This window comes from Eretmochelys imbricata, chromosome 26 (assembly GCF_965152235.1).
Source record: "Eretmochelys imbricata isolate rEreImb1 chromosome 26, rEreImb1.hap1, whole genome shotgun sequence".
Classification (NCBI taxonomy): Eukaryota; Metazoa; Chordata; order Testudines; family Cheloniidae; genus Eretmochelys; species Eretmochelys imbricata.
The window spans coordinates 11,813,846-11,835,632 of record NC_135597.1 but is presented as its reverse complement, the minus strand read 5'-3'; the positions used below and the strand labels follow the sequence as shown (position 1 = coordinate 11,835,632).

General features: G+C 44.9%; 1 protein-coding gene across 1 annotated transcript; it reads left to right on the top strand.

The window, feature by feature from the left end:
* The first annotated feature begins 11,505 nt into the window (after positions 1-11,505).
* On the top strand, positions 11,506-18,963 carry SNRNP27 (small nuclear ribonucleoprotein U4/U6.U5 subunit 27). The gene is made up of 6 exons (XM_077805774.1): positions 11,506-11,628; positions 12,573-12,693; positions 13,358-13,470; positions 15,052-15,131; positions 16,739-16,803; positions 18,067-18,963. Exons 1-6 carry the CDS (start codon positions 11,592-11,594, stop codon positions 18,119-18,121), a joined length of 471 nt encoding a protein of 156 aa, XP_077661900.1. The 5' UTR covers positions 11,506-11,591; the 3' UTR covers positions 18,122-18,963.
* The last annotated feature ends 2,824 nt before the right edge of the window (positions 18,964-21,787 follow it).

Here is a 21,787-nt window from a genome sequence, read left to right as displayed (position 1 = left end):
TTGCTCTCCAGGCCTTCTCCTCCTGCTGCCTCCTTCCTTCTCCCCCACCCACCAAGGTCACCAGAGCAGTAGAAGAAGCTGATAGCCAATAGCTGCCTCTCCTAGAATGGTTTGTGCTGAGATAGAACCAGAGGTTGAGGGTCCCGGAATGACTCCTGTGTAATACGTGTGGCTGAGACAACACCTAGACTTTGGGGGGAATGAGGCAAATTTTATGGGTACCCATGGTGTGAGATGTATCGTTCCCCGTTAAACCGGTTTTTGAAGAAGTAAGCGAGTTTAGGAATGATTGTGGTCCTTATTTTCTGCTCAAGGGAGCTAGTCACTAATTTCACAAGCTGTAAAACTGGTTCTCTGTACCAGTTCCTCCTCGTCACAGCGCTGATGCTCCAAACCATTTATTTCCCGTGGGCTGAGGTCTTTCCACGTGCTGCTACCTTTACAGCCCACGTGGCCACCTTTCAGAAATAATTTGGTGCAAGAACAGACCCTCACGAAACAGGAGGGGACATTGACAATGCTTGATTCCTTTTTTCCAGTTCTGCAGTGGAATCCTGGCTAATTACTTTGTTGCAATTCATTGTATAATCTCAAATGGAGACCATCCAATTTATCAAAACCCAAAGGTGAAGGATTGCTCTCCTAGAAGGAAGGGTCAGGCTGTGAACCCATGACCTTTTGCTTCCTGGGTGACTACCTTGCACCTAGGCTAACAAGCCATCTTCAAGTTCCTTTCTAGCCAGAATGGTGACACCAAGTTATCTAACGATCCATTTGCTGCGGTAGTGAAGCCTCTTGGAAATGACTATTGTGTCTCAGTCGGTGGGGAAGTACACAAATCCCTCCCCCAGAATAACACACAAGATAATGTGTCCCACTATAAATATAGTGGTAAGAGCGGGGAAGGAAAAAAAGCCTCCAGGAACTCTCTGTGTTAAGTTTAAGAAGCAAGGAAATTTCAGTCACTAAGTGCTACTTTGTTAGTTTGGAATAAATGCATGCTGACGATATCACTCCTGTAATAATCGCTGCAGAATGAAAAGCCTATAGAAAATGCGACTTCACCCCCACTTGCTGCGCTACTAATTAATTACACTTAGACGAGGCTGTGATGCAGATATGAGACCTGTTAGCGCTTTTCATTGCGTTCAGCTTCCGCTGGCTCGGCAGATGTCACTCCAGACTGGCAGCGAAGAGGGGCTGTGAGTACATTCCCTCTTCCCCACCCGCCCCCTCCCGCCAAACCCCAACTCCAGAGTGAAAATGAAACACGAGTTCACTCCGGTGACATGTAATTGCCAACTGGCTTAACCTGCCCCCCCGCCCCCATCTCTAACCTTCACCCTCTCTTCAAAATAAGACAAAGTTACCAACAGTTGAGGATTATTACCATTTCCAGTTCAGAGAATCTTAGACATATAGGGCTAGAAGGGTCCTCGAGAGATCATCTAATTCATCCCCCCATGCTAAGGTAGGATTAAGTAAACCTAGACCATCCTTGACAGGTGTTTGTCCAACCTGTTCTTAGAAACTTCCAATGATGTGGATTCCACAACCTCTCTCGGTAACCTGTTCCAGTGCTTAACCATCCGTATAGTTAGAAAGGTTGAACTAATATCTAACCTGTCATGCCACAGTTAAAGGAGATAAACAGGCCAATGTTCCTCTGTCACTTTTAGGACTCTGGCATTAAGGGTGCTAACCAAATGAGATCTTGATCTTGCTCCATTGAAACAGAGGTTTTCCATTGGCTTAAATGGGAGCTGGCTCAGACCCTGAAGGCTTAGGGTGGCCGTTCTCAAACTATGGGCTATTGTTAGTCCACAGAATGGCACCTGGAGAACCATGCAAGGGAGTGGGGGGTGGGTTTGAGAAGCTGGGAAAGAGGTGGTCCATGGAGAACTCTTTCTCTGTCATCAGGTCCACAGAATGGAAGGCTTGAGAACAACTGACTTAGGAGGATATTGTAGTCTGTATACTGATGCGGTGTTCTGGTTCAGGTTCATCTCTAACATCTACCCGTAGATCTATAAAATCAGGAAGCTAGGCCTCTTTCTGTAGTGGCCTGGACTTGAAACCGTGAAACCAAACTCCAGTGAAGTTTGGATTTGGATGTGATTCCGGATCCTTAATTTGTATGTGTATGAAGCCAACTGGCTGGAAAAATTCTGATAAAAAAGCAACAACTTTCATTGTTTTGTTTTTTTTAAATGTTCCAGCCCTGTGGTTTTCAGAGTCTCATCTTTGTTGGAATGAGGCTGTGGGGTCCAGTGGTTAAAGCACATGACTGCCTCTTAGGAGACCAGGGTTCTATTCCCAGCTCTGGCCTGGTGGGTGGCCTTGGATTAGTCTCTGTACCTCAGTTTTGCCTATGTGGTTTGAGCTCTGCTGTTGAAAAGTGCTCTATGTGAACACTAGGTATGGTTATTTATTATTCCCTTTCATAGTAACAGCATCTGTTCAGGCAAAATGTCCTTGAAATAATCTTTTTTTAATAAGGCTCTTGTGGTGGGGAATCCAAGAACGTGCATTCTAGCAAGATCCACACTGAGAAAGTAGCTGATGCATTTTCGTCATAGGGTAAGGAATCAGCTCCCCAATGTTGCATCACGATTTGCCTTAATACAGAACTATGGGGTGATTCGCAATTTTTAATAAGCACCAAAATCTTGCTTTGCTTTTTTTTTTTTGGAGGGGGCGGGGATAGGCTAGAGGGGAAGATATTTTGAAAACACAAGGTCTTTTTGCTTTAAAGAGCAAGTTACTAGGTATGCTTGGCAAATGTGGAACATGAAAAAAAATCAACAAAAAACCTCAATGGCAAAAACAGCATACCTTTTAGATATGTACTCTTGGTGTTCATGTATGCTAGATAAATTAAATCCAGGTTCTTGAGGATAGCTGTGGCTTAAGTTTCTGTTGCCTAAATCCATTGTATGCACGATGGGCAGATTTTGACAAATTAAAGGCCCAAACCTATAAACATTTACTGTTGGATATTGTGCTTATTACCGTTAGATTTTAAGGCCAAAAAGGCTCATTATGACCATCTAGTCTGAATTCCTGAATAACACAGGCCAGAGAATTTCACCCTGAGTGATCCCGCTGAGTCAATGGTTATTATTGACCATGATGTCTTATTGTTATTTAATATCTGAATTACAACTCTGCCCAGAGGCCCATGATCGGGATTGGGGCCCCATTGAACTAAGTGCTGTATAAACATAGATGAAAGCATGGTCCCTGCCTCCAAAGAGCTTGAAAACTTGGGTCGTTCTTCTGCAACAGATTCCACAGACATGTGAAGGGGTCCATCTATGTGGTGTCAGTCACAGTAATGGGCCTATGACCTCGGTCCTGCAGTCAGATCATCTGGGGTCCCACAAACTCCAGTGGGGCTTCACATGAATGCGCACACGCCATGTGGATCAGATTGCAGGACTGGGGACTAGAGTGGTGACTGAGTCTTATGCTGAGGTGAATTCCACCCTTAGTACAATTAATACATGGGGCAAAATTCAGACTTCATATAGCTAATAAGTTCCATTGACTTCCTTATTTGCTACTTGAACTGGAGTTGCACCTGTTTACACCAGCTCTGATTTTTGCCCTGTAGTGTGTCCAGTTTTAAGGTATGGTGCTCGGTGTTGGGCACCAAAGAAGAAAAACATGAGCAAATGGTCTGCTCCACAGAAAGCAAAATGTTGAGATGGGTGACTGGGGTAAGCCAAGAAGGGCCATGTGAGGAACATGTAGGTTAGAGACATGCTCAAAGTAACAGCCATAAACTAAAGAACGAGGGAGTGCAGGCTCAGACGGTTTGGTGATGTAAAGCGCAGTCTAGACAATTGTGTGGGTAAGAGAGTCCACGAGATCAAGACTGAAGGGAAAAGACAGAGAGGCTGACCCAAGAAGAAATGGTGGGATGTCATAAGGGAAGACATGGTAGTTTGTGGTGTGATAGAAGCTATGGCATTGAGCAAAGTGCTTTGGAGAGAGAGAGGACACGTAGAGCGGACCCCATATGATGGGATTAACGCCAGGAAAAAGAGGAGGTGTGTGCGTGTGTGTCTAAGTCAAATAAATAGGTGCACAGAGCTAGGCTTAATGCCTGAAAATATCATGGGGAGCAGAGGCAAAAGTAATATGGCTCCCCACATTGTATTTCGAAGAAAATAAAGAAAGGCTCAGAGCTAAGTTCTTGGAATGTCTCAAGTCACCATTCCCTCAGATGCCTAAGAGGTTCACAACTTGGTCCTAAGGCTTTTTACTTTTCTTCTTTTTCCTCTTTCCTATTGCTCTTTTGCGTCTTCTCTCACCCCTTCTGTACTCCTGCTTTCCTCCACTCTTGTTTTCTATCTACCATCTTGGATATGTTTGTTGATGGCACCATGGCCAATTGCCACTTCCTTCCCCCTCCTTCTGATGCAAGGTTGGTGTCAGCTTGACATGCGCCCAATTCAGAGCTGTATCTTGGGTATAGACACTGGTACCACCAAAGTTAAGGGATGTTTAGATCCAGTGTTCTTGCTGGACCTGTCCCTGGCAGAGATGAGACCATTTCAAAACCCCTGATCCAAATTTTGCAGTCTGGGGCTGGGGATCATCTTTAATCTTACCAGTCTACTAAATTGCAGGCTGCCTGGCTTTTATCACACTAGGCAGTAAAGGCCACAACCCAACATGCAAGATCAAGTAGGATGAGATTCTGAACCATGAAACGCAGCAAGAAATCAATATAAATCTCCATTCCTTCTGCTTCTGCCTTTTTGTTCTTCAGTGAAATGTCACACTCAGTATTGGTTCTAATGCCTCTCTTTGCAGCCCTTACACATCCGGACTCCCATTCAATTAGGGGGAATTTCACTTGTGTGAAGCATGCAGCGCTGGGGTCTAATAGACTGTCTTTCAAAACACCATTAGTTATAAGCATTAATTTTAAAGTATAGGAATTAAAAAGGGATAAGCCATTCACCAACTGGGATCAGAAAGAAACTGCTACTGTCCTTGTATGGGGAAGTATTGCATTATTAGATACAATTACAAGGTATTGATCCCTTCTTCTCAAGCACTGTCCACTGTGAGAGACAGACCCTTGGACTAGATAGATCATTGATCTGTTATGGCCACATTCCTATGAAATGCCATGATTTCCTATGTTTAAGACTGAATGTCTAGCAGTGGTTACATATGAGTTTGCATGTAAAAACAAAACAAGCCCTGAATGCCAGAACCTGAACTGCCAAAAGAGGCCTGGCAAAGTGACTGGGAGCCAAACCAAGCCCCAGACATGACTTAGAAGTGTCAGATAAAATAGCCTGAAAGGGACCTGAACCAAAACCCCAGGTCTAATCATTCCTGAACTGTGATGAAGCTTGGATCTGAATCCAAATTCTTGCAGCTTAAGGCCATTTCCTCTATAATAGCCCTTGGATTTGACCCTAATTTGGAGCTGAAACCATATTGGTAAATATTACTCACTTTACTGAATATGTACAACATTCCTCACAAGTGATTCATTGAATAGTTGTGCTGGTGCCATTCAGGATCAGACTCTGAGCTTCCATTAAGACCCGCTGAAGTCCTGATTCTAATCTCGCTTCCCATGGTTTCACACCAGCACAGCACCATTGACTTTAGTGGAGTCAGTCATGATTTGAGGCCTGATCCAGAGCCTGCGCAAATCTATGGAAGTGTTTCCATTGACGTGTAGGGGCTTTGGATCGGTCCTTTTCATCAGTATAAAGGAGAGCCAAAGCCCCTACACATCAATGGAAACACTGATGTGGACATCAGGGGGCATTGTGGGCGCTCAGAATCAGGCCCATGAAGAGTCAGTGAGAGCCTTTCACACATAAGGCACAGAACTGCAAAAGCCTAACGCACCAATTCCCTCAGAATAACCAGATCCACATAATTTAGGAATCTCCAGGGCTTCTGTTGTCTTTTTTTTGTTGAGCTGTTCTGAAGAGAAGCACTTGAGTTAATAAGGAACAATGACCATAGACTAGCTCTGTAATTACATGATATTTACTTACTGGTTATTCATTTATAAGTTTACATCTGTTCATGGTAACACTTGTGCCATGTAATCATCAAGGCATAAATAACCATATAATTATTCTGAAATTACCCCCTAATTATCCCTGCCATTATGGATCTGATTTATGGTTATTTGTTCCCGGGAAAGGGAAGTGGGGGGAGAAGAGGAAGAGCTCTGTGTGAAGCAATGGCAGAAATGTACGGGATCTAATTCTGTCTTCTCCACCCTTCCTGAATGCTCCCAATGCTTGGCTGGATTCTTGGAGAAGGCTTCATGCAGAAGTGTTTTGTGATTCACAGAGGGCTGGACTGGCACCTGGCAGTCCAGCCACATTAAGGGCAGCATGGAACTGCAGTGCCCCAGGGAAAGCGCGCAGTCTCCATTGTGACTGTGAGAATCACAACTGGATCCCTGCTTCCTCTTTTTTCCACAGGGGAAATAATCTTCCACAACCCTTTTATTGGCACACGTCACTTCCCTCTCCAGCTGGCTCATTTATGTTGGCTGGCATGTTCGGGGAGGAGCCAATGCCCATCCCTCCCTGCCCACCTGCATCAGAGGGGGTTTGGCAGCCGCTTTCCCCGCTGTACAGGGGCTGGTGCTGCAGGTATCCAATCCAGGTGAATATAGGAGCTTACACCTATATGCAGCTGGGCTGCTGACTTATCCTGGAGATGCTTGATCAAGGTTATAGCCGTACAATTTGGAGACTGGGCGGAGAGGAGGGAGAGGGCTTTTTAAAATAACACACACAGCCTGTAGCTCTTTTCTTGCAGTCACACATACCCTGGGTTTTGAGCACCTACCCGGAGAAACAGACTGCTTGAAATATGAGTTAGAGGGAGGTTGTGACTATCCATTATCCTGTGTCTGAGCTTCATTCTTACTTTCAACCTCCTACAACAATGCCTGCACTGTGGACCATACCACACAGGGACTGTCTTTGTCTTAAGCAAGTATTTTAAAATAGCCCCAAAGCTTCCAGTTCAAATTTGTTTGCTAGATTTTTTTCTTTTCTTTTTTTTTAAAGAGAGACCTTGGGCCAAATTCAGCTCTGGAATAAGCAGGCACAAATCCTCATTCTCTTCTGTTTAGGTTCATAGACTGTGCTCATCACCATGGTATCTGAGAACATTGAACTGGAGTCTCCTCTCACTGATACTAGTGTAAAGTAGGAGTGACGCTATTGAAGCCAATGAAGGTGTAAACACAGAGGAAGGTCTTAATCCAATGCCCATTGAAGTCAATAGAAAGACTCCATTGTCTTCTGTAAGTGCTGGATCGGACTCTCTATGAGAGTAGCATAAGGCTTGTTGAGTTAATTGGAAGGTGCACTCACTCACAAGACCTTTCGTCCCACCTTTGCTAGGCTACTGGGCTGGTGCTTTGAGCAATTATTTCCATCAGGTTTTTCATGCATATGCATTGGTCTGAACTGAGTGTTTGGGTGTTAGCCTGACAACTGTCAAACACCAAACAGATTGGGAGGGTGGAAGAAACTTGTCTTTCAAAGAAACATTCATCTAGAACTGTAGTCCCTCGTTTGTATGTGTGTGTCTTTCCTTTTCATCATTGAGTTCACAACCAGTAGCTGGCCTGATTTGAACCACAGTTACAGGGAAGTCAAGGCAAAAGGCTAGGCACTCCTAACACTTCAGAAATAGACATCACAATAATTCAGCCCCCTACCAACATGAATCTTAAAGAAGATTTCAGAGTAGCAGCCGTGTTAGTCTGTATTCGCAAAAAGAAAAGGAGTACTTGTGGCACCTTAGAGACTAACCAATTTATTTGAGCATAAGCTTTCATGAGCTACAGCTCACTTCATCGGATGCATAAAGTGAGCTGTAGCTCACGAAAGCTTATGCTCAAATAAATTGGTTAGTCTCTAAGGTGCCACAAGTACTCCTTTTCTTAGTGAAGATGAACTTTGCAGAGAGACCCTCCGTGCTTGGCGGCGAGGGGAATAAGAATATGGCAGTAGTGGGCTGCTAAAGCAATGGAAATGGCTAACAGGTGACATCAAACCAATGGAAATATGAAATAACATCAGATTTCCCTTGCTGATTGACAGGTGAGCCTGCCTCAAATCCACAAGCAGGTGTTTTCCATCCTTCAAACCAGCTCTTTATGCTTTGCCTGTCATAGCAAATTGGCCTAGGGTAACAGTACACTAAAATGTATAGTAACCCAGGGTAGCCTGATCAGTATATTAACAATAACCAAACTAAGTAAGGTACAATGTTCTGTATATCAGTTGGGCTGTTAAAGTGAAATGTCTGTGTCTGACAATCGTTGCTTGAAAGTGCTATTTAATGTCTTTGTCTGTAAATAAGCCCCAATGGTTGGGCTTTTGCTAATATTGTGAAGTTTTACATTAGGGTTCTGGTGTAAAGAACTTTATTGCTACTTAGACTCTGGTATCCTGTATCTGTGCATAATTACTTGAAAGCTATATTTTTTTCTGTATGTCAACATACACTTTTTCAGTGTGCGGGACATTCAGATTTGCAGTTTGTTTCCTGGGGGTTTTCCTTCGCAATTTTATATTCTGGTTTGGTTTTTAATCTTTCAATATCTAAGTCATCCTGCTGGTTAAAAGAGAATGTTGTGGTGTGATTTCCGAGGCCTTTATCTGCATTGGGTTAGAGTTTTGTTAAAACTGCATGTCCCTGCATACAGATAATTGTATATGCTCTTCTTTACTGAATGGATATTACTGTATTAAAGCAACTACACTCAGTGTGGGTATGGTTCTCTCTTTAGGCCTATGCAGGTCCAGCCCGAGTGATGTCAGGACCAGAGGGTTGTTGTTAAAATGCTATTCCCCTTTGATAGCTCTGGAACAGCAGCAAATGAAATAAACTTTCACCATAACACTTACAACACATTTTCTTTTCATGTGATTTTTGCTTTGGTAAGTTAAATCCTCCCATGAAGCCACTTCCATGATGCTGGCCTGAGCTGGAGGTAGCTTGAGGCAGAAGAAGGGTGTTCAGTCTTCCTGTCTTTCACTACTATGCTGAAACTGCTCATTAAAAATGCTACTGGCGGCTTTCCTACTCAATGACTGAAACTTCCCAAACAGATTTCACACAGTTCTTAGATCACGTTTAGTCATTACCACCGTGGGCTGGGCTGAACCAGCAATATAGAGGCAAACATCTGGCGCACCTAGCTCATTCCCTGAACTATCCAGCTGCTTTAGAACATTTCCTCGAAGACCGGTTACAAGCTTTTCCATGGGCCCTGTATACCAGCACTCAATGTGGCATTATTTTCTCAAGCTCCACTTATGACACCAAAATGAGACACTGCTCAGATTAAGTTGTCCAGCAATTTATAATATAATTGTCTCTCTTCCTTCTTGAAAGCTTTGCCTAGCACTGAAGTAGTCAGCAATGTTGACGTACCTTACTATCATTGAACTGCACCTCCATTGTGGTTCACTAAGGGTAGTTTACACCATTTTTTCAGGCTGTCTGCATTTCAGGCAGACATCACGGCACAGGTTTACATCTGGTTCCCGTTTTTAATGTTCTCTTTGGAATTTTAAGGGCTAGAGCCTTTGTTTTACGGGTAACTGAAGATTCTAAAGCACATGACAGAAGTCCTGGAGAAAATACCAGCATGATAAGTTGATATAAACCAGCCCAATCTGACCAGTGCATTAGATCCCTGTATCCAGTCCCTGTAGTCCCATTTGTCCTTCTTTAAGACGGTAGGAATTCATATGGGTCTTTCTCTGCCAGGCTGCCAAATTAGCAGCTCAGAGAATCCATGTAACACAGCTGGAATATGATACCACCCCCAAAGTAACATGAATTGATTGTATTAATGCCCACAGTTATTCAAGCCTTGGGTTTTATATCTTCACTGAAAGATGGCACCTCCTGATGCTATGCTGGGTTATTGTCTGACTACTCTTTCACAGGGAAAAGTACCACCTACTGAATCACCGGCATCTTAGATACTCCTTGGATGTCTCCCACCACTACAGTGATCCAGCCCAAAGCTACTTAGATTGCTTGCAAGATGTAATGTGCTGGTCAAAATATAAGGTGGAATGGCTGCAAGGAATTATGGTGCGGTAGGAGGAGAAGGAGAGAACTCAGAAGCATCACAAAAAACATAGCTGAGTAGAGAATTAAGTGAGAATCCAACACATTTAAGAGAAAGGAGCATTGGGAATTAAGCTAATTTGTTATAATATATAGAAGGAGCATTTCATGGCCTGTGACCTCTTATGCTTCAAGATTACACTTAGCCTGAAGGATCCCGGGGTTCCTACATATGTAACACCCCTGAAATGCAACTACCTCACAACTGGAGGACAACAGCTGGCGCACAGCATGCTGCAGACAGCAGGGAGAAAGGAAATTGTGTCCACGGACACTTATGCAATTCCTGTCCCTTCTGAAAAGTTCCCTGAGATGACTAATGTCTAGGCAGAGCAAACAGGCCTCAGTTCATAGAATCTTAGAACTGGAAGGGACTTTGAGAGGCCATCTAGTCCAGTCCCCTGCACTCAAGGCAGGACTAAGTATATTATCAGTTCTTAAAGTCTCATCTCAGAAGCGCACACACACACAATGAATAAATTCCACAGAACCTTGCTAGATGGAAAGGCTGCATAGCTAGCCTGACACCGAAGTGGCTCAAGGCTTGATTACCCACGCCATCTTTGAGCCACGGGAGTAGCGATGAGCACACGGCACAAGAAAACAACGTTTGGTGGGGGCAAGAGAGTGATGAAAATATGAGTGGCAGTGTCTGAAAGACGGAGTTGTGTGACTTGTGACTCACACGTACGTGCAATCACCAATACCCTTGGGTATCAGTCAGCCCCCCCCCGGCGCGCAGCTAGGTAAAATGTTGTGCACAAGCCCTGTGGTTGTGAAAACGGCTGGCACGCAGCGACGGAGAAGACACGTGCGCCACGGAGCACGAGCTGGGGCTGAGCTGGCGGCACGAGGGATCCCAAAATGGAGACAAATGCTTGGGCGTTAACACGTTGTGGGTGGCGGGGGCTGCGCTGGGGCTTCAGCAGGGAGGTGCGCGGACGCTGGGATCTTGTCCTGTCGGCGCTGGGATCTGTGGCCACCGGTGCAGCCCAGCCGATCCCCGGGGTAGCTGCGCTGGTGCAAACAACGCAACCGCGGCACCCACCGTGTCCACACTCGGGGTCTGCTGGGGTCTAACTCCCAACGCGGGCCAGGCCCTGAGCCTACATGGGCTGGGCACTGCACCTCGGGACAAACCCTCGTGGTTGGGCCCTGCCATCTGGTTGGTGTGCGGCGGGGGGGGGGGGGTAAGGGCAAGACTGTGCCCTGCGGGGCCTCTCCAGGGGCCCCGCCCCAGCCCAAAGAGGGGCTCAGGGGAACCGCATCACCCCGGAACTAAGCGTGCGGCGGAGCGAGTTCCCAGCCGGAGCCGGAGCGGGGACGGACGGCCCACCGGAAGTGCCCGGCGGACGGTTTTTCTGCCGGATGTGCGTGCCGGCTGGGGGCTGAGGCCGAGGGAGCCGTTGGGGTCCGGGCTCGGCGGGATGGTCCGGAGCCGCTCCAGGTCCCCCCCGCGGAGGGGTGAGCGCCTGGGGAGGGGGCGGAGATACCGGGGCGCCCCCTGCAATAGAGGAGGAGCGGGGGGGGCGGTCTCACATGCACCGTCCGCCTGGGGGGGGAACCGCTGGTCCGCGGCCTACGGCGGGGGGGGACACACCTCCCTGGAGTAGGGGGAAGGAGCCCTTGATCTTTGCCCTGGCGGTCAATGGAAGTCCCCCCCCCTCACCAAGAGAGGAGGGGAGGCGTCTAAGTCCTTGCCCAGGGTGTGTGGGAGACATTAGCCCCATCGTCCAGAGACTGGATCTTTGTCGGGGGGGGAGTATTACCCCCACCCAGAAAGGCAGGACTCCTCTGATCTCTGCCCTGGTACAGGGGATGAGTTAGAGATCGCTCCGCAGCCAGGGGAGGGACCCCATGAAGCCAGATAACGGGGCAACGGGGAGACCTATTCGCATATGGGGGTAACAGGGGAGCTTTGCCTCCCTCCAGGAGAGGGGATCAGATCCCTACCCTGATACAAGGGTGGAGGGGAGATGCACCACAAAGCAAAGGGAGGGGGCCGGCTGTTAAAGGAAGGGAAACGAGCCAGCCCTAGAATCCAATCCCCCTGTGGCAGCGGCTCGCTGACCAGCATCTTGTCTGTTAGGAGGGATGGTCCCTATTTCTACGTTGGTAATAGAGCCTTAACCGTTTTCCTTTTCTTTGCCTCTGAAAAGTTGAACTCAGAATTTTGCAACGAGTGCTGTCGTGCGTTCCTCATCTTTCCTTCTCTGCTCTCGTTGCTCTTAGGACAATCCTCTTTACCGCTGAGCAAGTCTTGAGGTTTAGGGGATGGAAGACATCCTTCTCCCTTTTTTTTAGTTTTAGTCATGGCTGATATTCCCTTATAAACACAGGGCTTTACTGAAGCTATAACTGATAGTTCCAGCTAGCCAACACTAATCAGCACTCCCCGCTTCTTTCAGAACGTAGGCGCTCTCGTTCTGCTTCCCGGGAGAGGGAGAGGAGGCGACGGGAGCGTTCGAGGTCCCGGGAGAGGGACAGGAGGAGGAGTCGTTCCCGTTCCCCACACAGGAGGCGATCCAGGTGAGAAAGTATCTGAATTATCTGAAGCTAACAGGCAGAGCTTCTAGCTGACAGCCCCATTCTCCCACTGTTCTTATTGGTGTAATTCTTACTGTGATATCAACAAGGTGACAGGGTACTACCTTTCTGTGGTGTGGGAAATGGTTTTTGGGTAGGCTGAGGGGAGGAAAAAACAATTCTACAGTCAGACAGATCTCACTGTTAGGGGGCTCTTTACTAATATTTAGCCTGTGTTGTCCTTTACTTAACTAGAGCAAATGTGATGAAATTATGCCTCCTTGTATTGTTTGTTCATTTGTTTGGAGTGTGTTAGCACCTGTGGTCTCGTCATGGGTCAGGGCTCCATTGTGCTAGGTGCTGGACAAACACAGAACAAAAAGATGGTCCCTGCCCCAAAGAGTTTACAGTCTAAGAGTAAGATGAGACAACAGATAACAAGTGTTTCCTTGTGCGCCCCCTCTGCCTGTGTTTAAGACAACGCCAGCCATTGTAACACCACATAACCATTATTCTGCTTCCTTGCTGTCACACGTAAAGCTGTAGGTGGGATTGTAGTTGAGTGTTTGTTGTAGATTCAACCTCCAGCACTTGTTACTGTGTTAACTGCTGCAATAGTTTCCTCTCTTGTTGTTAGATTGAAATCTGTACTTGTGTGAAATTCTAGGTCCCCGAGGCGGCATAGATCCAGCTCTTCTTCGCCGTCCCGGCAGAAGGAAAGGCGAGACGATGAAAAGAAAGAAAACAAAGATGCCAAAAGCAAAGAGCATCAGATCACCGGTAACAGAGCAGAGTCCTAACCTTGGGAAGCAAAGCTGGCTCTTGGGGCTTTGTGTTGATCTTACCTTAATGCGTAGAGAACCAGTTAAAATCTACTGGACTTAAATAAAATTGGTAAATGGAGTAGATGCCTGTGAAAGTGAGGGCCTCTGCAACTGCATAAACCAGGATTACTAAAGGCAGATGCTAGTCAAATTTTCCCTCGATTATCCTTTTTCCATCTGCGAGTGCACCCGAGCCCTGGACCCACGCAACCCTTTTTAATAATACTTTGCCCTCCTAGGCCCTATTCCATGTGCTTAGTCATAGTTAATGCACAAAAACTGTTCTGGAAGAGATATGAAACCTTGTGCTTTAGGGCACAATTCAGTCACTAACTAGTAGGAGTTAGGATGTAGGGCAGATCATCTCATGCTGCCTACGGTAGGGTTTCTGGCATTTTCCTCTGAAGCATTTAGTGCTGGCCACTGTCAAAGACAGGAACTAGATAGACTTTGGGTCTGATTGAATTTGGCAACTCCGGTATTTCTGCAATTGGTTCTTCAGGGGCAGGCATTTGCAGCTTCATGGAGGTCCATGAACTGCAAAGGGACTCCATGCAAGACCGAAGAGTCAGCCCTTACAGATCTGATCCCAAGATATAAGGCCTGGCTGTGTCTTTAATCTAAGAGGATCTCTAAGCACTTTACAAATGTTAATGAATTAGGCAGCGCACGCACAGGATGAGGTAAGGAATTTTCCCCATCTGTATAATGGGGCAGAACTGAAATACAGAGTAGTTGTGGTTTGCCTGGTATTGTGCAGTCCATCCAAAGCACCAGCGTGGCTCTTATCTGCATTCCTAACAAAGCAGTTCACTTTCCTCTCTCATCTGCGATACTTGCTAAGTTTTGCTTTTAAAAAAAAGGATCTCAAGTATATGTGTAAAAACCAAAAAAGAAATTGAAACCACATTGTCTCCCCTAGAGGAAGTTTCCGTTCCATTTTCTGTTGCCTCCCATATCCCACCTTAATCGTCCGTCATTGTATGCTTCTAGTTATATATCTCTGTCTAGCTATGACGCAAGCTCCTGAGGGCTGGGATCTTGCACTCCTATTCATCTGTAAAACATCGTGCACATGTGTGGTACTGTGTAACTAATACATTAGTAAGACTGATTTTAAAAATAAATCTCAATTTCCCTGTGTTCTTCTTGCCGTTCTCTTTGCTCAGTTCTCCGCTAGCACAAGGGTTGCAAACACTGTAGGGGAATGTTTGTTTTTCTTTGGCATTTAAAAGCAAAGGAACTTGGGAGTATTTTCATTAGATACTGTAAAAACAAACATCTGCAAAACCTCCATTTTTGGGCCAGATCTGACCTTGCGTTGTTCCTCTACCCCCTGGACCAGTTTTCTGTTCCAGAGCTGTGTTTGGTCAGACCAAAGAGCCAGTTTTGCAATACACATAGTGGTTTTGTCATACGCACAAATCTTTATTCCCTACCTTCCTAATCAGCATGTTCAATAAGTTTCCATCAGGTGCCTGGTAATTTTTCCTAGTATTATATTTCATATCCCTCTTGTATCTTTCTGTCTTTTCAGAAGAAGATATGGAAGGCAAAACAGAGGAGGAAATTGAGATGATGAAAACAATGGGCTTTGGATCCTTTGACACAACAAAAGTGAGTGGACTGTTCCATAGAACTTAAGTAAAAAGTCCTGACCTTCTTCCAGATTATATTTACAATTCATTCTTGGGTATAGCCAAGCTATCTTGGTAAGTTTAGGAAGATCCTTTACAAGAGGATGGAGGAAGGTTCGCTGTTTTGCTGTAATATTAAATCTCTCAATGTTACAGGTCTGTGTCTCAGCTTTTCAGTTTGTTAGTAAGTAGCAAGAAATAACTCATCAGTGTGTTGAAACATTGCATCAGAAGAGTATTGTTGATAGGAACTACAGAGGCGAGACAGTATTGATCTTATAATACAGAATTAGCATGGGACTTCAACATACTGGTCATGATTGGCAGCTCTGCCCCCTTGTGCTGTGAGCCCTTGAGCCTTCACAAGACAAGTAAGGTGGGACCAGGTCAGTGCTGTGCTGGGACAGAGGGGGTGTTGCGCTGGATCTTGAACAGATACCCCAGTGTGGTGCTGTGCTTCTAATGGTACTGGCTTTCAGGTGAGATGTTAAACCCTGTGGGTTTCCGAGGGAGCAGGGCTTCCTATATTGGCTTCTATTGTGGAAAAATGCGGATGTACTGATTTTATTTTCTTGTCGCTTGCCTCTACTGCTTTTGATCTGCTAGCTCCTGGCTACAGCCCCACAGTATGGAATTCTAGTTGCAGAGCTTGGATCAGTCCTTTAGCGTGACTCTATACTTCTCCCTAAGAGTGTGATCCTGCAAACACTTAATACTGGTCATAGTGTTTACTACCCTATTGGTGCTAATTAATCATAACTGTAGTGTCTGTGTATGCACCACTCATGTTATAGCACCTTGTAATCATTATTTGCCCCTCAGAACTCCCCTGGGGGTAGGGTGGTATCATCCCTGTCTTACAGATGAGGCACTGTGGCACACAGAGGTTAAGTGACTTGCCCAGGGTCACACAGGGAGCTTGCAGCTGAGCCAGAAATTGAGCCCAGGTCTCCTGAATTACAGACAAGTGCCCTATCCACTAAACCATCCTTCCTATTCCTGATGGGTACTAAGGCCCCTTTTACTCAGAGCTCTGGGGAGGCCTGGTTACAGTGTATAAAAACATGTTCCAACTGTGCCTCCTATCCATGCTACAGCCTTGGTTAGACAAAGCTGTATCCTGCCACTGTTCTTCACGGCACCCCCATGGAAGCAGGTGGGAGTTAACACTGAGCTTTGTGATATGGTGTGACCTTTGGAAAGTGATTAGGTCTGTAGTTAGTTGCTTCTGAAAAGGGGGTTTGCTCTGTTAGTTCCATTCATCTGCATTGTAAAACTAACCTAGCAAAGATCTAGAAAGTTGGTACTAACTGGTTTCAGCTTACATGCAGTGTTGCTGTAGGCTTCAGTCTGTGTACGCTCAAAAGCGCGTCTCTCTCGCCAGCAGAAGTCGGTCCCATAAAAGACATTGCCTCACCCACCTGGTCTCTGGTTTCAAGTTGGCTTGCCTAAGAGTGACATACCCTGGGTTAGATGTGTTGATCCCAGCTCCACAACCTGTGCCCTTGTGTTGCTATGCCTCTTCCTAAACAGTTCTCTGTAAAACACACTGAGTTTTGGAGCTCTCTTTCCCATTGTATCTTTCAGGGGAAGAAAGTGGATGGCTCTGTAAATGCCTATGCTATAAACGTGTCACAGAAGAGAAAGTACAGGTTTGTGTTTCTACCACTTGGACAGACTTGCTCTGATTTGGAGGCTGTAATATCTGCTGCCTGCGTGGGTATGTTGGAGGAGACATAATTTCTTTTCCAGGACAATCTGATTCAGAGAACGCTTTGTAGTCCTGGTGAGAAGTATGGCGGTCTTCTGAGTTATTGACTGAGAGGTCATTCTCATTTGTATTGAGGAGTGCTTGTTGATTTTACACCTCAGCAGTTGTTATACACTACTCAAAGCAAATGTGTTTCTATACACTACTCGAAACAGATATGTTTCTTGCCTCTAGTTTCTCTAAATCTCCATTACTAATGGAGAGAGGAGTGAACCAAAGAACAAAGGTGCACTTGCTCCCTGTTTCAATATATGTAACTTTGTACGGAGCTCAGATGCTGTGGCAGTAAACACACTGTAAACACTTGGCTAGAGTGGGACAGAATGTCACTGGGACTCTTCTCCCCCTGCTTCTTGTAACTGCCTGAAAAATGTAGCCTACCTTCTCTTTTTTGTGCACCGTGCATCTCTAAGTTAAACTTAAGCACCAGTGAAACATACTGTATTGATGGCCCTGCGGACTGAAGTCCTTTAGCCACTGAACACAAACAGCCTGGCAAAGGCATGGCAAGCTTCCGAACCAGTGTGCCGGAGCCTGACATAAGCCAGGTTTACACTAGAATCTTTTGTCAATATAGCAGAAGTGTGCTATCTGTTTTGCCAATATTTCTAAACTGGCAAAAGCCCTAGTGCAGATCCAGTTGTACTGGCATAAAACTGGCATTTGTCGGTATAATTTATTTAGATCACTACATCAGGAAAAGCTATACTGGTAAAGACCTCCCTCTCTCCTCTCTCCCCCTCTTTTTTTTTTTTGGTGTGTGTGTGTGCGTGGCCAATATAAGCTCAGTCTAGACATGAAGGGTTTGCTGGTGTAGACCTGATTGTAGTGATTAGCTCCAGTGGTTGGGTGAGTTCTCCATGGCTCATTCAACCATGACTTCTTCGCTAAGACTCCCAGCAGACATACCAGTTAGTGCCAATCCTGTTTGGTATTTCTCAAGAACACCCAGCTCATGTCACATGAGGCACGGACAAGCTGTCGTAGAGTGGGAGCAGCATTCTGTCCCAGCCAACCTGTGCTGGATTTCCACCAGCACTTTAATAAACACCAATCCCATATGAGTAGATTGGAGCTGCTAAAGCTCATCACAAGTACAGACAATTAAGTTCTAACTATGCTGATTTCTTTCCCCTCATCACAGGCAGTACATGAACAGAAAAGGTGGATTCAACAGACCGTTGGATTTTATTGCTTGATGTCTAGTCTTGTTACCTATGAAGAATGACATCTGGAGCACGAATGGTTAATATTTTATTGTCTCGCTGTGACTTGTGTGTGCTGGGGTCTCCGAGACAGGAACTCAGCTTCTCACTGTAAAAAGAAATCAGCTTATTTATGAGAGTCCAGAAACGCTTGCTTTGCCTGCAAAGAGAGGGAAGAGAGGGTAAAAATGATGCTTTCTCGAAATGTTGGGTTTGAATATGTTCAGGCCTGTTTTGTTCCCTGTCAGGACTTTCCTGTTAGATGTATTTTTTCATTTCTTCTCTGAGTTTTTTAAAATAACGAAATGTTGTCAGTTACAATAAAAACCAGTATATATTTACCCCCACCCCAGAATTAAAATATGATGGCGTTGCTCAGGAATAAAGCACCAGAGAGGAGGCTGCTGGAGATGTCTGGGCAATTATTTGCCTGTCAAACAGAGGGATAAATCACTGTGAAGATAAATCTGGTTGAGGGTTTAAAACAGAAACAGAATTATTTTGAAAGTGTGCTCATGGGAGAATGTTGAAAGAGAATTGTTTTCCTAATTTAAGATTCCCCCCCCCCCTTACTTTTCACTTATCCCTTTCCTTACTAGTTAATAATCAAAGTTGTCAAGAACTACCGAGTAGGATAGAATAGCATAGTGTCAAAGGGTTGCAGTGAGTTTACTTACTGTTTGGCTTGGAAAAACGTAACGTGTTTGAATATTCCTCAGTTTTCATATTTGTTTACAGATTTGTTACTTAAAATTCTTCTTGAGGCTGATGCTTCTCTGAGCAAAGTTTGGAGGTAAATCTGGGTTATATTAAAGACCCAGAGGTGAAACATTTAATGCCTTCCGCCTTCATTGCTTACTATGCATCTAGATTATTTTTATAAACAACCATTTTCAGATGCCATGGTTTATTTGCTGTACCATTTCACACACATACCAGCAGGTGGCAGCACATGGAATGGCTAATTTTTCAAGTGGCGGCTTAAAACTTATTCGTAGAGTAGACCACACGCCCATGTGACATAAAACGCCTAATGAACACCTCTGCTCCCATTCGCAGTCATGTAGACCACCTCTCCCATTCATGATTGCATAACATCCCTGTGGCAAATACCGCCATTACTTTCATGGCAAAGGAACATTTGAAAAGTGCTGCGTGTATTTTAGCTCTTCCTAGTTCAGTGTTTGTCCTTTGGAAAATATTAATCCTGCTCTCTATTATTCTTCATCTCCTCTCTCCTCTGTCTGTGGGACCTGTCTGCTGTCTCTGAACCACCAGCAGCTGATCCTAAACCACCAGTAGTCTGTGGACTGAGGTTTTGGGAATGTCTGATCAAAAGTTTGATAACTCTCACATTATGCAAATAGTTAAAATCTCTTGCATTCATGTACCTTTTAACCTCTGAGACTTGGATAGCAAATAGCCTTTGCCTTAGATGACCTGTTTTTCTTTTTTAATCAAGCTAAGTATTCATGCCTTGGCAGGTGAGATTGTTTCCTAAAGCCCCTCTGCTACTCCATCCTTCACATTTTATCACAGCTTTTCCAGTAGTCTCCATGACCATTGACAAGCAAAACATGATTTTATATTTTCCTTTCCCCCAACTAATCTGACAGCGGGAACAATCCAGATTAAAGTCACATGTGCAACCCTCCAGTGACCTAGAATGGCATTAGGATTTATTCAGCCCACACAAATAAATGTAGGGACCTGACACTAGTAGGATGCCACGCAGTCAGAAAACACTTGTGCCAAGCACAATGTGAACCCTGGTAATGGAGACTGTTGAAATTGGGCAGGCAAAACCAATAAACAAAGGTATGGCCAGAGCCTGTTTAAAACAGTGAGTAAAGATAGTACTGCATATAACAGAAGACTGAGGAAGTTGACAGCCTGCAATGTAGAACTGCCAGTCATTAGATGAGGAGGAAGAAGATTTTCAAAGGCACAAATAAGTTTCAGGTGTTCAATTAGATTGATTTTCAGTTGGTGCTGGTTGGCTAAGCATTCTTTGTGTCTTCAAATATCTCCCTGAAGTCTGGAGAGGGCACGCCAAAATACCCTACAGAAATTTCTTTACAATACCAAAGACCAAAAAATGATTTGTCTGTTGAACACTCTTGAAAAGAACCTGCATTTATGAGCGATGCTGTATGTGTGTTGTCAGGTTCTGCTGTGTATTCTTGAACATATAAAATCATACCTTGTTGGATTTCTTTTAGAGATGTGGGGGGAAAGAGAGATCTGGAATTTTACATGCAAACCCTGAGAATGATGTCTGAATCCTGCACACAGAAGTCCAGCACTGTGGGTCACAGTAAGGAACCTAAAGCCTGTAGAAAATCTAAATGTCTAACATTGTCTAATTTGTGCTGGCTTTTGTAATTTTTTTCCCATTGGGAAGATTCTGTTTTACATGAGGACAATGATATTCCCCCACCCCAAAACACAACCACAGCGGAGATGAAGATGTTCTGTTAAAGCTCATGCCTGATTCTTAATCTCAGGCAGGATTCCAGTTTTCTACTGGGCCTGTGACAAACATAGATTAAAACAGCCTAGAGGTGAGGGCAACGTCTTTATTCCAAGGCTTTATCTTACCCTAAGTCTTGATTAGCACAATATAGCGGGAGGCCTCTTTTTTGCTGACCTCGGATAAATTCCCTCTGGTTGCCTGAACCATGTCAAGTTAGGATGTGAAATAGAGTATTACTACCTTAAATCCTTAACTGATTGATTAAAAAACAATCATTGGCAAGTGTCTGGTTGTCCTAGAACACCATGTCCTGGTTTGTTGATGAATTCTTCACCCTCACCTCTAAACCTGGGAGGTGACTGCTGCCTGAGGAACTCCATACCAGTGCAGAAACAAATGCTCCTCGTCAAGCACTAACTTATCTTCTCTGTGCATTAGAATCATGTGATGCTTCTCTGGGAGATCATTGTCCTGCATGTCTCAGTGAGGTGTGGGCTAGGGCTAAAGCAACTCCAGCAATCCTTCTATAACAATATAAAATAGCTTAATTCCAGGTGTTTCAGGAATCCACCTGCAATTAACATTGTACTCCCGACCCCCCCCCCCATCCCCCAACTCTACTAGCCACATGCTTTGAGATGTAGCTTTGCCTGACATTGTCCTTGGAAAAACTGAAGGACTGGAAGCCATGGTATTATGTTCATAATAAGAGAAGAGGGTTTGCTATGCCCTCTGTCACAGTGGGAAGTCCCCAATTCAGGCAACATGGTTAACAGATTCCTAGGGACCTTTACTAATGTATATTCCTACTATCTATCAGAGTAATATTGAGCCTCTACTCTGATGTTGCCTAACTAGGTATCCTGGAGACTACTGAGTTATTGGAAGTGTAGCATTATCAGCTGGAAGAAAACATACAAATTTTTAGAGGGTTAGGTAGACAGTGCTCTGGAGAAGCAGAAATGAAGAGAAGGTGGGAACAGGCTAGGATACACAGGAGGAAAAAACCTAAGAATAGGTGAGGGGAGAGAGGCACAATTAGAGAATTTTGTGGGGTTAGCAAGAGTCTCAGGGGAAAGCAAATATTTGAACTAGATGAAAAATAGCAAAATGAGGCTGGAGGGAATACAGACACTGAAAAAGACCAATACACTAAGATTAAATAGGAAAAGTGGAGGCTAGCA

Coding starts and splice junctions, on each gene's coding strand:
- SNRNP27 (XM_077805774.1), top strand. CDS start 11,592: ATGGTCCGGAGCCGCTCCAGGTCCCCCCCGCGGAGGG. Junction 11,629..12,572: donor CAGGTCCCCCCCGCGGAGGG/GTGAGCGCCTGG, acceptor CGCTTCTTTCAG/AACGTAGGCGCTCTCGTTCT. Junction 12,694..13,357: donor CCACACAGGAGGCGATCCAG/GTGAGAAAGTAT, acceptor GTGAAATTCTAG/GTCCCCGAGGCGGCATAGAT.